Source organism: Chrysochloris asiatica, unplaced genomic scaffold, assembly GCF_000296735.1.
Source record: "Chrysochloris asiatica unplaced genomic scaffold, ChrAsi1.0 scaffold00067, whole genome shotgun sequence".
NCBI lineage: Eukaryota > Metazoa > Chordata > Mammalia > Afrosoricida > Chrysochloridae > Chrysochloris > Chrysochloris asiatica.
In genome coordinates, this window is record NW_006408585.1 from 1,051,024 (window position 1) to 1,067,246 (window position 16,223).

The window sequence follows — 16,223 nt, forward strand, 5'->3', positions numbered from 1 at the left end:
CACATCTTATGGATGCCTGACCCACAGAGGAGACACGGGGGTTCAAAGTCTAGGTTATTACTTGCTGCGGGGCTTCACTGGCTTCCCCAGAGGGTATTGTCTGCAGAGCGGAGGGGACTGAGAGTGAGGAGAAGCCAGTGGTGTTGCCCAGGTCCAGAGAATCTGGTCAAGAGCAGTTCACCAAGCAACTGCGATCAGTCACTTCTATTGGATTGCTGGAAGTCGGAATCAATGACACCCAACAATGACAGTTTTTCACCAAGGAAGGAGAAAATGCTGATGTTTACTCTGTTTAGATGAAACTAGAATTATGACAAAGATGAATTTTGCCTGACCCTTCCTTAAAATCCCTCTCTTTTGTGTGTGTGTTCTGAGGTTTACTGCAAGTGGATGGAGACAAGTTAATGATCTACTGTTTAAATAACTTTAGAACAGATATTCCCTTTTCTCATGTCTCTCACCCTCAACCTAACCCTTACCTCTGGGGTCTCCACCACTGCAAGCTTCCTTGCTTCCCCTCCCTTTAGTCCGCTCCCCTCTGTTACTATGTGATGGTTAGTTGACATGGAATTAATTCTGACTCACAGAAACCCTGGTGGCCGAATGGGTGTTCAAGGCTGAGACAGCTCAGAAACACATTGCCAGGCCATACCTCTGAGGCACCTCTTGCTGGGTTTGATCTACTGACCTTTTGGGTTAGTAGTCCAGTGCTTAACCATTTGCGCCACCCAGAGACTCCCCCTTACTATAACCCTTTAGAATAAAAGTCATCCTTGCTAGTTTTAATGTTTGTTAGATGTCTTATTACCTATTATATATTAATTCCTCTGGAGAGAGCTGAGCAGAGGAAACTGGGTGACATGGTCCTCCCCTTGTGTCCAGTTGTACAGAAGCTGGGCCCTCTACCGCTGGAAGCTCTCACACCAAGGAATTTACATCTAAAGTCTCCTTCTCCCAGACATGGTGGAGTGTCTAAATCTCATAAGTAATTCTGAACAGTGTTAACTGGAAAGAACATAAAACTTACTTCAGAATTTAAAAAAAAAAAAAGCTTTTTTTTTTTTGGAAGACCAAGCATACCAGCACTGGACTGTGAAACACAAGGTTGCCAGTTCAAATCCACTAGTTGCTCCTTGGAAACCCTATACAGGGTTGCTATGAGTTGGAACCAACTACCAACACGACAGTCCTTAACAACAAAGCATACCATTGAACTGTGCTGCAAAAGAATCCAACACAAGAGTTTGGCTAAAAAAAAATTTGTTTTTTAATCAGAAATAGTTGTACAAACCATAAACAACTTCAAGTTTCTTAACCATCCCCAGGTCCAAACAATTCAATGTAACTTGAAGCATCCTTTTATTAAATGTGAAAAGTCTTATAAAATTAACTTACAAAAACATCCCTATCAAGTCTGTAGTTTGGCATTTACTGTACATTTAAGTCCAAAGCTCAAGCTAAAATCCAATTTCTTTTTTTTTAAATCAAAGTTTACATTATTCATACAGATTCAGCGTTGTTAAAAAATATGCACAATGACCACATCCATGCAGTATAATTTATTTAAAAATTGAAGCAGTATAAAAGAGCAGACACCTAAGTATGGAACAGAACATTCTGGTTTGCTTAAGATCATACCTGTTGCTCAAGATTGCTAAGTTGACTGGAATAAAATTAATTCTAAACATTTTAAATAAGATTGTTTCAATCAATCAGCCAAGGGTGCACAGAGGTTCTGAACCATGTCTAAGGGAGAATCTGTGGGCTTGTTTCTGCTCTGTATCATGTGATGAAAGCCACTGCTCATGGACCATAGTAGCAACATCATCATAATGGTGTTTTATAAACAGATCAGAATTCACAAAGTGTTTGGCTCCTCAGGAAACTTCGTGTCACGGAAGTCCCTAAACCAAGTAACTTTGCAAATCCCCTGGGGAAGAGCGGCACAGGCTCCTGGCCCAGGGGAAGAACGCTGCCCTGGGCTGCAGAGTGTGCTCTCCACCAGGCCCAGAGGGAGGTGTCCACAGCAGCTCCCTGGAGTGTGCCAAACGCTGATTCGCTCACATGTTGGGCTGGGAACCTTCTGGCAGCGTGGCACTGCAGGCCAAGCCAGGCCTTCTATGTGGGAGGTGGCCCGTTGGTATACCGCAGCATGGGGTAAAAGGACCTGGCGAAGTTGTTGGCCTGGGTGCAGCTGTAGTCCTCTTCGGAGGAGGGCAGGAGGCAGGCCAAGAGCAGCAGCAGCAGGAGCAGCAGCTGTAGGGGCAGCGCCACCCTGAACACGCGCGACAGGAAGGAGCGCTGCGGCCGCGAGCTGCCGGGCCCGGGCACCCTGCCAACAGAGGAGGTGAGAACTGGTCAGTAAGCTAAGTCCACTTACGTTACCTGACCCCCTGCTTATGTAACGGAAGACAGCCAGGACCGGAGATGAAAAGGGGGCTGGCAGCTGGGGTTCCATTTTGGAAGAGAAGCAGGCAAACCAGAAAGGCAGTTTTCTAATGACACAGAGAGTGGCACTGGCAAGTCTGGTGTGGACCCGGGTGACACGCATCACTGACTGAAATGCCCTGTTACCTGCTCTCCATCTTGTCCTGGCCTTCTGTAGTTCTCTGGGATCCCAACTGCTGGGGAAAAAAATAGTAAATTGAGGAGAGTTTAGTACTGCCAATGATAAAATGTCCTTTCTTAAATGATACTGCCCTTAGATCATATTCAGACTATCGTAATACATCAGAGATTAAACTCTAAGACTGGTCTGTTAAACCATGGAAGAATTTCACATTCCAGTTTGTTCATCTCTTTCTACTGGTGATATGGGGCACCCTTAAACAATGCTAGAAGGGCTTCCATCTTCTACTCCCTACTACAATCTGGAAGAGAGGAAAGCTTCTGAATCAGACCTTCTAAAAGTGTGTTACTTTTGTCTTTTTTAAACTTTGGAGTAAGTCTCTGCTAATGAGAAGGTTGAAGCAGATCTGTGTTGTCATGACGCATCTAATGAGACTTGAGTTTCTGTCATCCCAATAAGTTTATAAAAATGTTCTTACAGAAGAAAGGGGCTCTTCTCACCTTCGCTTGGGTAGCTGGTCTGGACGCTGCCGGAGGCTGGCTCCTAGAGTCATCTCCATCAAATTCAGGCAGAGATGGGCCTGGGTTCTGAAATCCACATCCAAAGGTTCAGTTCAGGGAAACAGAAGGTTCGGAATAGTCTCAAGAGCACCGAAGTGTGCCTCATTTAGATTCTTCATTGTGCTGTTCCCCCCACCCCCAGCTTAAATCGGTCTTATAGTGGGGCTTTCCCTACTAATAGAGATTTCAGGCCCGAGGGAACGTGAACTGGGTGAGGCCAGTCATTTGCATTAAAAGCCCATAGCACCCAGTTGGGGGCTAGAAGTGAATGGGTAGTGGGGAGACCAAGTTTGGCAGCGGCCTGAGGGAACACAGAGACAGCTGACCTCAGTCACCTCACTGTGACCCTGGAGCCATCCAAACGTTTAAGGGCTAGAGTACCAGCCAAAAGGTTGAAGATTCAAACCTACCTAGAAACGCCGCGGGAGACAGACCCAGCGATCTGCTACTGAACTGAGGAGTTCTGGTCTGCACACAGGAGCTCTGGTGTGGAGCTATACGACAAGCACTAGACTGCTAACTACAAGGTTGACAGCTCCTTGGAAACCCTATATAAGGCTGCTATGATTCGGAACTGACTCCATGGTACTTAACAACAACACTCTCTGCACATGGGGTCACCAAGAGTCAGAATCGATGGAACAGTAACTGAATCCTGTCCTAAATCTGGGTATTCTGTGTTCTGAGTTGCATTACATTTTAAAAGAAAGCATACAGATGGGAACGTTTGCGTTTGGTTACACAGATTCAAATATATCTTCAAATATGCGTATGTCACTCTTTCAGGCCATCCACCAAGAAAGGGGCAGACAGGAGGAGATTCCAGCTTTTGCCCTTCCACCATAGCAAGCCTGCTACGTACCTTTTCCGTTAGCATCTAACACGACACCTTCATTTCAAGTTCCAAGAGGACTCACCTGGCTTCCCTGCAAGAACATTAAGTCCTGGGACACTTCTTCCAATAATTGTTTGAACTTCTTCCCAATAACATGCACTTTCTCTTCAGCCTCAATATAGTCTTCTCCATGCCCTTTGAGAAGGTTGGCTGAAATCTCCTGTAAGGATTCTACTTGAGGTTGATGTTCCAGGAGCTCCTTTTCAAGTTGCTTTTAAAAAAAAAAAGTTGTTTGTCAAAGGGAAGCTAGTGTGACCAGATGAAGCTGGAAAGGTCTGAAAGGAATGAGAGAGACACTCAACTCCAGAACTTTTTACTTCTACATCTGCCTCCTTAGCATCAGTTTGGTAGCAAGTAGATTACGTGTTTTTTTTGAGGAGTTAGAGGAGGAAGTGAGAGAATTCATTGGGAAGACCAGACCCCTCATCCACAATGGCAGGAAGTCAAGAGAACAGCTAAGGCTGATTAATTAAGAAATCAATTAAGAATGCTGGTGGTGTTAAGTGCTGTCAAGTCTGTGTTAATTCACAGTGGCCTTAGATAGGGTTTCCCAGAAGCTGCTGGTGAGTTTGAACTGTCGACCTTGCAACTCAAATGACCTTGTGGTCCAGTGCTTATCCTGTGGAGTTATGTATCAGGCGATTCAGTTTGAATTGTTGAGGAGAACTGTCAAATATTGGGAGCCACTAGCCACATGTGGCTATTTTTAAATTCATTAAATTTAAAAGCTCAATTTCTCAGTCACACTAGCGCCATTCCATGTGCACAAATGCTGGAATATCTTCATCACTTCAGGAAGAAATTCTATTGGATAAAACTGCTTTAGAGAATGGAGCTTGGCAAAGATTTGAAGTCAAATCTATATGGTATTTTAAGTAACAGAGTGCACTTTGATGAAATTTAAAACACTTGCAATTTAAACCACATATACACTTGTGGGTAAAAATGTCATCTCAAGTTGTCATTTCATATATTTATCTCACAACCTAAGATGAGAATACACAGAGGTCTCATCTTAGGTGGTCGTTGGTAAGTGCTGTTGAGGTGGGTTCCGACTCATAGCCACCCTGTATAGGATTTCCAAGGAGCGGCTGGTGAGCATGAAGCACTTAGGTAGTGAGATAAATATACGAAATGACAACTGGCCTCTAAGAACACGTTCCTGTAGTGAATACAGAAACCTCCTCCAGCTCCTCATGGCTACAGAGCAAAGGAACACTGTCGGTGGTGGTTATGTGCCGTGGGGTCCGTTTTGACTCATAGCGATCCTGTACAGGGTTTCCAAGGCTGGAAATCTTTATGGGAGCAGAAAGCCTCATCTTTTACCCCGCAGAACAGCTGGTAGTTTCGAACTGCTGACCTTAAGGTTCGCTGCTGTGGTTCCCTCCAAATTAGCAGTAATCACAAGGGAAAAAAAAATACTCGAATTCAAATGGTCTTCAGTGTCCCAGACTACTGCTGAACATCTATGTCCTTAACTTCCGAGTCTTTCAGACAGGTTGCCCAGGACTATAGCTCTTCATCCCTGTGCATCGCCCTGCGGCAGGACCACAAAGGGATGTGGGCACCAGCTAAAACACGAGGGTTAAACTCAGGAGTGCAGCTTCTGAATGAGTCAAAGACAAACACCACTTGGGCTTTTGCTCACAAACATCAGGCTAGGCTTCTAGGTACTCTGACCTAAGTGGCTGTGACAGGAGGAAACTTACCACTAGTGCTTGCTGTTGCTCCAGGAGAAGCTGGGGATCTGCCTTTGGATCGGTGACATGAGCCTCCCGCCTCCGGTTCTCAGCACTTGCTAGCCACAGGAGCAGACTCTGACTCAAATCGTGGAAGTCCTTTGAAAACAACACACACAGAACATTGTCCTTGCTTGTTGCGAGGTACCATCGACTTGGTTCTGACTCATAGCAACCCTGTATAGGAACAGCTGGCGGGTTTGAACTGCTGAGTCTGTGGTTCAAAGTCCAGTGCTGATCTCCTACAGCCCCAGAACCATGAAAGAAGAGATTCTGGGAAGGCAGCTGGTGGTTTCTAATCCATCCTGGGCATCTGCTCTTACCCAGTGGGAAAGGAAGGCCAGGTTTAGAAGAAATGTCAGGCCCCAAAACAAGGAGAAGAGAAAGCAGGAAAGTTGAGGGCACTAAGCACCCTCCCAGAATGTGTGATGAGTTGTGCAAAGTGAATAGTGCTAACAAAAAGGTGGAGCCTCAACTGAAATTACCTATGAAGTCCACACCAACTACTTTTCATATTTGCTGATTTAGTGGCTGAGGCACTTGACCCAATAAATAGGGCAGGTTGTGGCTCACAGACAGGATTCCACTTGGGTGTGCTAGTGGACTCACGTTAGCTAAGATGGGTCTGAGCTAAATAGCAGTATGTAGTTGACATGCACTGAGTGTCTACCATGTACTCAGGCACTGGGCTCAGATGACACACACTGGCTCATTTAGTCCTAAAAAAATGCCCTGTGATTAGGTACTAAACTGATTCCCATATTTCAGAGGAGAAAACTAAATTCTAGAAGGTTGTCCATAGTCAGCCAGTAAGTGAAAGAGGTGGACTGATGGCTCCTTCTGTTTCAGGGCCCGATCTCTAAATCACTGTGCTGTAAGGCCTTCCTGGCAGACAGACAGAGAGGGGGACAATGTGGAGGTGGCATTTCCCACCTACTGGAATGCCTGCTGGAACCCTTCCTCTAGCTGGTTTAAGCGTGGGTCAGGCAGCAGAAGGGACACAGTGAACAGCAGGCCTCTGAGACGGCAGGTGGCGTCTCTTTGGAAACAAACAGCACAGCACACGTTTCCTCACCCAGGCCCCATTTGGTTAAGCCAAAGCAGCCTGCCCACGATAAAAATATCTGCTGCCCACATTCGCGGGCTCCGAGAGCCTAACTGCAGCTCGCTGGGCACCAGCTCTCGGACAGCTTGGCGCCGTGTCAGCGTACCTGGTACTGCATGAGCCACTGCCGCAAGCCGTCTCTCCAGCTGTCCACGGCCCCCCGCACCGCCTCCCAGTGCAGGCTCAGCTGGCGGAGTCTGTCTTGGAGCTCTGTGGGCTCAGTGTTCTCCGACTGCAGAAATTCCTTGCTGCTTGCATTGACAGAGACCACTAAGGCCTGGTAGGTGTCAAAGGCTTTTAAGAAATCCTGCAGCAGAGGGTAAGAATCAGGCTAGGCACTCTATAAATCCTAATGTGGGGCTTGCCTAGAATCTCACCAGGGAACAGACCTTCCAAACAGTTTCCTGGCTGCGGCCACAGAAATAAGAGTGACCTCGCCCGTGACTGGCTGGGAAGCATCAGGTGAGGAGCTGCCGGACAAGGTCAGTGAACTTTGCTGCAGGCAGGGCTGGTGAGCAGAAGCGTTTGCCTCTCTCCCAGCAGCTGCCTCGACCCGACCCTGCTGACCTCTCAGATTACAACATACCTAGTTATCCCACATTTGCCCCCATATGTCCTTAGAATGACTAACAATTCCTAATGCACTGAGTGAAAGAAAAGTAAAAATCTGAAACAAAAAACCAGTTGCTGTTGAACCAGTTCTGATCCTTGGAGACCCTAAGGACGGCACTGTGCTCCATAGGGTTTACAATGGCTATATTCTCAGAAGTAGCTCACCAGACCTTTCTTCAAAGGCACTTTTGAGTGAACTTGAATCTCAACATTTCAGCATGTTAACTGCTTGTACCCCTCAGGAACTCCAAATTAACCCATGTTCAGAGTTCCCCCAAAGTATAGGGCTCAAATGATCACTTGCCTGCTCACAGGCTTATCCCAGTGGGGAAGGGACTCATCCTATGGGTGACAAATCCTAATGTCATATAGAGTCACAGTGTTTACTTGTGAGTTTGTCCTTCCTTACTCCTACCCTGCCACGTTGCTGCACACCACCAGCTTTGCCCAGGCTGTTGGCACAACTAGAAGGGTGGGTCTGAGTCAGGGTTAAAGTGGAAGCTGCCCGAGAACCTAGAATCTCTGAGTTCTGACTCAGCACTGGGGATCATTTGCAGATGCGGTGCCCCATGAAAACAAATGGCGTGCATGTGGTTGCCAGTGGTAAGAGCAACCACACACCATTTGCAAGACGCAGTCTGCGTCACCAGCAAGTCCTGAATGCCTATGTCCCTCAGCACCTCCAGCTCACCATCAGCCTCTTCACCCTGAGCCCCATCTCCTGGATATTAGAAGGGGGTGTTGCCATCTTTAATGTTTCTAGTTCGGCTTCAGTGTTTCTCAGCCAAGTGGTGATGCTGCTGATATCAGAGTTCAGCTGCTGCAAATCTTGTTTGATTCTGAGCTTGCCATGAAGTTCTTGCGGTTGGATCAGCTCCCATCTGTCAAAGGCACCTGGAATAAGAAGCTGCCAATTAAAAAAAACAGCAAAGATGCAAACACATTTCTCTGCTCCCAATTAACTAGGGGTCAGGGTGGTGAAGTGGGAGAAACAGGATTTGGGTGTTTTCTCTTGGCCTGGAATATGAAATGCACCCCTCTATCCCCCAGTTCTGGTTCAAGGCCTATGTCCTTCCACTCCCACAGATGAGACGGTCAAGGCTGGAATGAGGCGAGTGGGTGGTAGGAAACCCAGCTTGTTGCAAATATGTAGTGTGGTCCACAGTCTAGCATTTCAATTTCAGTTCATGTGACTTTTAAGGTGTTTTCTCCTTCAGTCTGTGAATAATCAGGCTAATGCTATCAGATTTTGTTCAGACTTGGTGGATAATCTTTCATTCTTTTATAACCATTGAACTTGCCTCATGAAGAAGACTCCAATCACAACTCTTTGATCATCTTCAAGTCTAATTTTCATATACAGATAAAGTCACTGCAAGATGCACTTTATCACAGAAGGCTCATTTTATCAATAGTTATAAGAATAGCTTCGAAAGGAAAATGAACACTCTACGAAGTAGGTCATAAATACAGGTCAGCTGATTCTAAAAGAACGTTGACTTACAGTCAATTCAGTCATTTTTATGAATGCTATAGCTGGTTGATTCCTAATTAATGTTCTGCTGAACAACTACTTCAAGTAAATGCCCAACTGACCTGAGGAGCCTTACCCCACGTTTCATTTTACCTGCTTGCTGCCCAGTTAGCCCAGCCAGCCCTTTGTCTCCCCCCTGGGGGCTGCTGCTGTCTAAGACACTCGGGCCTTCTTTGCCTGGAGGTAATAGCAGCTTTCCCTAGAAGGAAACACATTTTAAATTTTCATTGTAAGATTAAATACCAATTTTAATGCCATTTAAAATGTAGACTGAATAGCAACTTGGCTTTTAGGAACAGGCAGGAAATTCAGGCACAGGGACCTTCCCTTGAAAGGGTGACTTCACAGAGGCGCTCTCTGTAGGGTTAGCATTGAAAGTAAGCAGAGTGAAGGACAGAAGTAAAGCCTTGAAAAAGGCCCTCGAGGTGGGAAGCAGTCGGGGATAAAACAGTGTGTTTCATTTGCACGCTTCCTAACACTCCTTAAAGGAACCATGTGAAGAGAGTTTAAAAACAACTGGGAAGTTTATCAGACTGTCACCGTGTTAGCACTTGGACACTGTCACCGTAGTTTACAGAATTTTAGTTAACTGTGCCCAGTCACTACGCTGTAGAGGTGGTTGGCATTATTATCACAGGGCATCGGAAACACACAGACCACAAGTCTGTCTCCCAGGGTCTTTCATTACCAAGCGTTTATTTTTCACCGCATTTAGCGGTGACTCTTCTGTTACCACAGAGCTGAGGGGGCTATTATCTCAGGCCCTTCAAAAAATAAGTGCGTCCTTTTTATTTTCAGAAAAGCCATGCTTTCTTTGGCCTGTGTGTGTGTGGAATGAAAAAAACCCTTCAGATTTGTGGAGACACACCTGGCTTCAGAAACAATAATAAAAAAAAAAAAAAGGCGGGCTTTCGGAACTGGTCAGGTGAGGCAAACCAGTGAAATCACTGGGAGAAACCAAACCCTGAGGGCCCTGGATGGGACTGTTCCAGGGCTGGGTCTAGCTCCCGCAGACCCACAGGTTGTATGCCACACAGCAGGAGGGGCAGGCTAAACATGACAAGAGCTTACTTACTAAGCCAGAGGAAGAGGTTCTGAATTGGGCATGATTTGGATTTGACCATTTCCAATTAACTAGCAACACTGACAGAGAGGGCGTTTGAGAAAGAACCCAAGAACAATTACATTGCTTTTGGTTTCTCTATAAGAGGACACTAAAAACACAAGAGACACTGCAATTTCAACACTGCCATTGCTTATTCTGTTCTGTGAGTGACCTGGGGCCAATAACCCCAGGCTGGTTGCCCCTCAACAGCTGCCTACAAGAGAATGCCCACGAAGCCCTGCTGCCTGAGGAAAATGACACTATGGAGGTGCAACTCACAACCCCACACACCAAACCCACTGCTCTCCAGTGGACCCCAACTCTATTAACCCTATGATAGTAATAAGAATGACGAAAACCTGTCGGTGGGCTTTTTTTGTATTAGGAACTTCATTTGAACTTAGATGCATTATCTTCAGATGAGGAAGCCCAGGCTTACAGTTAGGCAAAGTGCTAACAATTTAGCGGTAGGTCTAGGACTCAGCCCTCAACTACCACAGGACACCGTCAAATCTTTTTGAATACAAAGTCATAATTTAATAGGATGTGTGGACAAAAGGAAAAGTGTAATGAAGGCTTGAGAACTCAGGAGCTGTTCAAGAAAAGCAGCTGCTCATTCCCCACTGTCAGCATGGGTGACAGAGTCATCAGTAACTGCTGCTATACCATGCCAATATCACCGATGGTCTGGGGCCAGAAACCTATCTACAGAGCTAGTCACAGTTCTGCCAAGCCTCATGAGACCTCATGAGACCAGGCCTGAGAGCACGAACAGCTCAGCACAGATAGTGTCACTGTGGGAAAACCAACTCAGAACAGGAGCCTGGAGAGAGAGCATTCACGGAATACAGAGAAGTTGTCTCTTTTTAAAAACGATTCCTCATGATCAACCTTGTTGGTATTTAATGTAATTTCCTATTGGAAATCCTATTTAGAATATGAGAAAGAAGGGAGTTCAAGAAAGGAAATTTCCCCAGGGGTCCCAACAGTTACACGCCCAGTGGGGTCAAGACTTACGTAGGCTGCCTTGTAAGGGGTGCTAGAATCTGAAGGGAGGGGTGGTACATTCCTGTCACCTTCCATTGGTTTGTAGCGATGCTTCAGACAGGAAGGGCTGTCAGGAACATGCCATGAGTGGCCATCAGAAATGGATTTACCTGAAACAAAAACCAAAAGTGATAGTCTATTCTCTATAAGCAAAAGATTTATATATTTAGTTATATGAAAAAGGTCATGGGTAATGCAGCATCAGGTTATAATATAAAAGAGTTCTGCAGCTTCCTCTTGCAAAGCATGCAATGTTTGCAAAATGTCAGTATGTCCCAGAAGGGGATGGAATGAGAGACATGCAACCGAATAACACTGTGCTTTCACTAGATGGGTTCACAGATGGGGCACAACAAACATACAACTGGCTGCCGGATGAGTAGCGTTTTGGAGCTGGGTCTCTGATGGTGGTGACAGTGGGCTACAAGGCCAGGTCTGGGGGGCCAAGAGGACAGATGGCCTCTCAGGTGTGAGGGGAAGCGAGGACGTCAAGATGGGCTTGGGAACTACAGGGCTGCCCATGGCTCGACTCCACCACCACAGATGGGGTGGGCCAGAGAAGAAAGCTTCGAGCCACACAGCAAGCAAAGGAAGGCACCTTCTTCCACGAATACAACAGCACCTCTACAGTCCCCCCACCCACCTACTCCTCCTCTGCCCAGGAAATCACCATAAGCAAAGAAATAGTTCCAAACCAAGCCACCATGAAGAAAGCTTGATCCAGGCCAAAGAACTTTAGTCAAATGGAGGAAAAATAAAAGAGGCACCATGAAAACTTCCCTTCTGCACAGCCCTGAGTGGAGGGGAGGGGCGGCACTGAGCCCTCTGGGTTGAGCGGGGTTTTGTGGCAAGCACGCAGGTATGTGTGAGTACGGCAGTGTAAATACACCATGACACAAGGACCAAGGCGCATGGTGTCCACAGAAGGCGGAGGTCAGACATGACATGGAGCGAGGTTTAGGATGCAGTGCGCACTGCAGGGTGCTACCATGTTGGGACACATGCATGGACAAGGGCCTACCAGAAGACGCTTTCAAAGTTTTTGTGGTCATTTTAAGATAGGCCTCAGGATTTTCAGGGATTTCTACATCTGAAAAAGAATAATGTCATTTTCCTTACTGGAGGAACATGTGGATTAATGCCAAGTATTATGTTAAAACAGAAGACACGCTGTCAGCTGGCAGGAGAAAACCAACTACCTTTATCTTTCAATTGAAAAGATTTCAAAATCCAGAAGGACTTCTCAGCCACCTCTGACTGTCCAAAGTGGGGGTGAGGGAGGGAGTGTATGCAGGAAAACGGGAAGCACTCTGAGCATCTCAATGCACAAACTCACTGGTAAGTTGTTCCCAAACATCCAGAGCCATAAATGATAGCTCTAATGTCTGAATATGAATCTCCTTTCTTTTCTTCTTTTATTCCACCAGTAATAGGAGGGACCCAACTCTCAGCTGACAGCCCAGAGGGCAGGACAGAACATATGAAGCCACGAAAAGCCCGGATCAGCCAGAAGCTAGTGAGTGGACTTTTGATCACTGAGAGTTGGCTGAGCCACTAAGGCACACACACAAAAACCTAACGGGGCTTTTTCATGGCCATTACCTGACAGTGCACTGTAGTAGGGACCCTCCTCGTCGTCTTCATGAGAGGAGGAGCCCCCCACATCACCTGTGTGATCCCATTCCAGAGGGATGGAGTCCACGCTGACAGGGGTCTCACAGCCAGACCGTTCGTGGCCCGGTGCCGGGGGCATCAGGTGGCAGAGAGACTGCAGAGATGAGGGCTCTTCACTACCAGCCCTCTTACACCACGAGTCACTCGGGAGCTCTCTGGAGTCTTCCATGTCTGTTTCATTCTCAGAGGCTTCCTTCTCATCTTCCAAGGCCTACATGGGAGAATCCAATTTGAAAGACAACCAACTCACAGGCTGTCACAGTTGAAAGGAGCATTCGAATTTGGCATGACCAGCAGTTCCTGATAATGCTTGCCATTAGCATTTCTGACACAGATTTTAAAAGAATCAGACTCCCAGACCCATTCCAATTTAGAATGGTCATTCCATTTAGATGCCCTGCATTGGGGCCTAGAAGTTGTATTTTTTCCAAAGCTCCATTCTCCCCCGCTAGGAAATAAACCCCAGAAATCTGATCATCTAAGTTGAATGTATCAATGTAAAAGAAAATGGAGGCCGAAGTTTCAGGTAATGGCAAGAACCAAGGACCAGAAAACCCACACAAATAAGGAAGATTAGAGTATTTTGAGTAAGATTCACACCTTCAAGGACTACATGTACTCAGCTTTTTCTTTCATATGTCCCATTTTATTCAGTGTTGATGTCCACACTGTGTTGTAATGCTTCTGTAAACAGCCCCATTTTCAAAATGAGGGAACTGTAGGATAATTTCTGAAGCTCTTTCTAATGAAGAAATAACTACGTTTAAATTTGACCAGTTGGGGATACAAAACAAAGAAGTGGCTAGTCCTGCTGGTTGTTGTTGTTAAGTGCCGTGGAGTTTAAGTGTTAAGTGCTATGTTGTTAAGCAACCCTGTAAGGATTTCCAACGAGTGGTTGGTGACCGTGAACTGCTGACCTTGCAGTTCAAAACAACTTTGTAGTCCAGCACATTAACCCACAGTGCCACACCAGGACTCCACTGTTGGTTTAGTGGTCGCCATTAAGTGAAGATTTTTGCACACACACACAAGTTTGAACAGCTTAGTTAGCTCCATCTAAACTTCCCAAAAGGTCCCTTTGTCAAGGGAAAGATCAAAGTTGCAGTGAAAATAAAGTACCAGAAAGGCATGAATAGTGAAAGCTCCCAGACACACTAAGTTAAAGGAAAAGGCAAACAGATTCCCAAAGTTAAGCATACCCAGAATACTTAACAACTGATTTTAGGGGTACTGACATATGCCAGAAAAATTTGCCCTGAGGAAAATACGCTGAGAACAGGGCACTTTTAGAAGTGCTGTCTTTCCCACTGAGGACTGGAAACTGGAAGGAACTGTGGTGGGGATACCTGTGGCTAGCTCTATGTTGTAAAAAGTGGAAATAAAAAATTTCAATGTAGGCTTTATAGCAGCAAACACAGTTAGCCATTACGAGATTAGGTTTCCCAATGCTTTGAAAGTTCCGACAAATCTACCCTGTGAGCAGCCCAGAAGCCCTCTCTGGGCAGTGTTTCGCCTTACCGGATGGTGGGAGGTCAGCCTCCGGTGGAATCGGGAGACCCTGCCGAACACCTCCTGACAGTATCGGTGGAGTTCCTCCAGCTCGTCTTCAATCAGCACTGCGTCTAGGGGCTCACTCTTTTGAATGAGCTGCTCTCCAAACACTATGAGCTGATCAATCTTGTTGGTATTTAATGTAATTTCCTGTTGGAAACCCTATTTAGAATATGAGAAAGAAAGGACTTCAAGAAATGAAATTTCCCTGGGGGTCCTGGTAGTTTCTGTTTCTTGTGGACCAACATAAATAAAAATAACCAAAACATCATTACTGTTTTGTCCCTTCACCTAGTACTTAGCTAAGTGACAATGCAAACTGACCACTTTAAAACATTTGCACAGACATTATTTAGGTTCTTAGCTAAATGACAATGCAAATTTAATACTTTAAACTTTGGCACACACATTATCTTCCTTTGGGGCACTGGCTTTTCTGATTAAAATACTCCTTAACACGTAATGAGGATGGTATTTATTTACTGGGTTTGAGCAAGAGACTTGTCTAACCCATTGACTGGCGGGTATTTCCTATGATAAGCTACCAATGGACATTCATTTCCATTTGTTTGTTGGCATCATATATATTGCTGTTCGGGCATGACAATTTTCCATTTCTCACCCTCTTCTAAAATCGGACCAGTGAGGGAATTATAATGAATACGGTATCTCCGTAGTGCAAATGGTCGACAGCTAATTGAAAGGTTGGAGGTTCAAGTCCAGAGACAGCTTTAATGAAAGGCCTGGAGATCTACTTCTGAAAACTGGGCCATTGGAAAACTCTGTAAGCACAGTTCTACTCTGACACCCATGGGGTCGCTACGAGTCAGAGCTGATGCCACAGAAGCTGCTTACTGGTTTTATACTGTGATGTGGCTATTTGTAACAAAGCAGAAGGTATCTGTTATTGTCCCCACTGTTGATACAGATGCCCCTCCCTCCTGTCACACCTAATAAAGTTCTCTTTGGAATCTAGTGCTCATTCTCCCACTGGTGGATTATAAATGAGAAAGAGAAAAAGGAGCCCGTGACAGTGATCTCTGGCTGCCTTAACAATTCTGGAATGTGGTTCTCAGGGCATCAGATGACATTTGTACATGGCCAGTTCTCTGTAGAGGTGCATTCTTTTCAGAGGAGCGAAGATGGTAGCCCTTACATTCAGCTGGCGCATCTTGTCGTCAGCATCGCTCTCAGAGAAGTGCTCCACGTTAGTCAGCTGCAGGTCCATTTCGGTCAGCCAAACCAGAATGCTCTCCCTGGTCCCCTCAAATTCCTCCCTCTGGTTGGTGAAATGCTGTAAAAGTGGAGGAAAAGAAATCACGTTTGAGTTGATGGAAGGAGACTCCAGGCAGACAGCGAGATCACGGAGGCTGAGAGGAGAGGGTGCCCAGAGCACTGGGAGAACAATCTGTCTCAAGGGTACCAGATGGCTGAGCAGGGTCAGGAGCCTGGGCTCTGCGACTCCTTATTCTCAGAGTTCAGCTTTTTCACCAGCAAATGAAGGAGGGTGACTAGATGCTCGCTAAAGCCTCTACGGCATTGGAAATAACAGTAACTCTCTAAGCTGTATCAGCGGCTTTTTGTTTTTAGGTGTGAGACTTAAAAAAGACACATACACGCACGCACGCACACACATATACAGAAGTCCTGGTGTGGCACTGTGGGTTAATGTGCTGGGCTGCAAAGTCAGTTTGAACTGCAAAGTTGGCAGTTCAAGCTCACCAGTCACAGCAGTTAACAACAACACATATAACATACAAACGTACACACATACACATGTTGTTGTTGAGTGCCATCAAGTTGGTTCTCACCCATAGCATATATATATATAT

At 45.9% G+C, this 16,223-nt stretch overlaps 1 protein-coding gene across 1 annotated transcript in view; it reads right to left on the reverse strand.

Annotated features, from left to right (window-relative positions):
* Nucleotides 1-2,118: 2,118 nt before the first annotated feature.
* The window catches only part of SYNE2 (spectrin repeat containing, nuclear envelope 2), a 366,194-nt gene continuing 352,089 nt past the window's right edge, over nt 2,119-16,223 (reverse strand). The window contains exons 103-115 of the mRNA XM_006864568.1: nt 15,548-15,685; nt 14,359-14,553; nt 12,769-13,051; nt 12,188-12,256; nt 11,137-11,276; nt 9,108-9,213; nt 8,172-8,374; nt 6,975-7,175; nt 5,734-5,862; nt 4,047-4,235; nt 3,070-3,156; nt 2,575-2,621; nt 2,119-2,332 (exon numbers count right to left, since the gene is read on the reverse strand). Of these exons, the coding sequence (XP_006864630.1) occupies nt 2,119-2,332; nt 2,575-2,621; nt 3,070-3,156; nt 4,047-4,235; nt 5,734-5,862; nt 6,975-7,175; nt 8,172-8,374; nt 9,108-9,213; nt 11,137-11,276; nt 12,188-12,256; nt 12,769-13,051; nt 14,359-14,553; nt 15,548-15,685 (2,001 nt within the window). The remainder of the gene's footprint in view (nt 2,333-2,574; nt 2,622-3,069; nt 3,157-4,046; nt 4,236-5,733; nt 5,863-6,974; nt 7,176-8,171; nt 8,375-9,107; nt 9,214-11,136; nt 11,277-12,187; nt 12,257-12,768; nt 13,052-14,358; nt 14,554-15,547; nt 15,686-16,223) is intronic.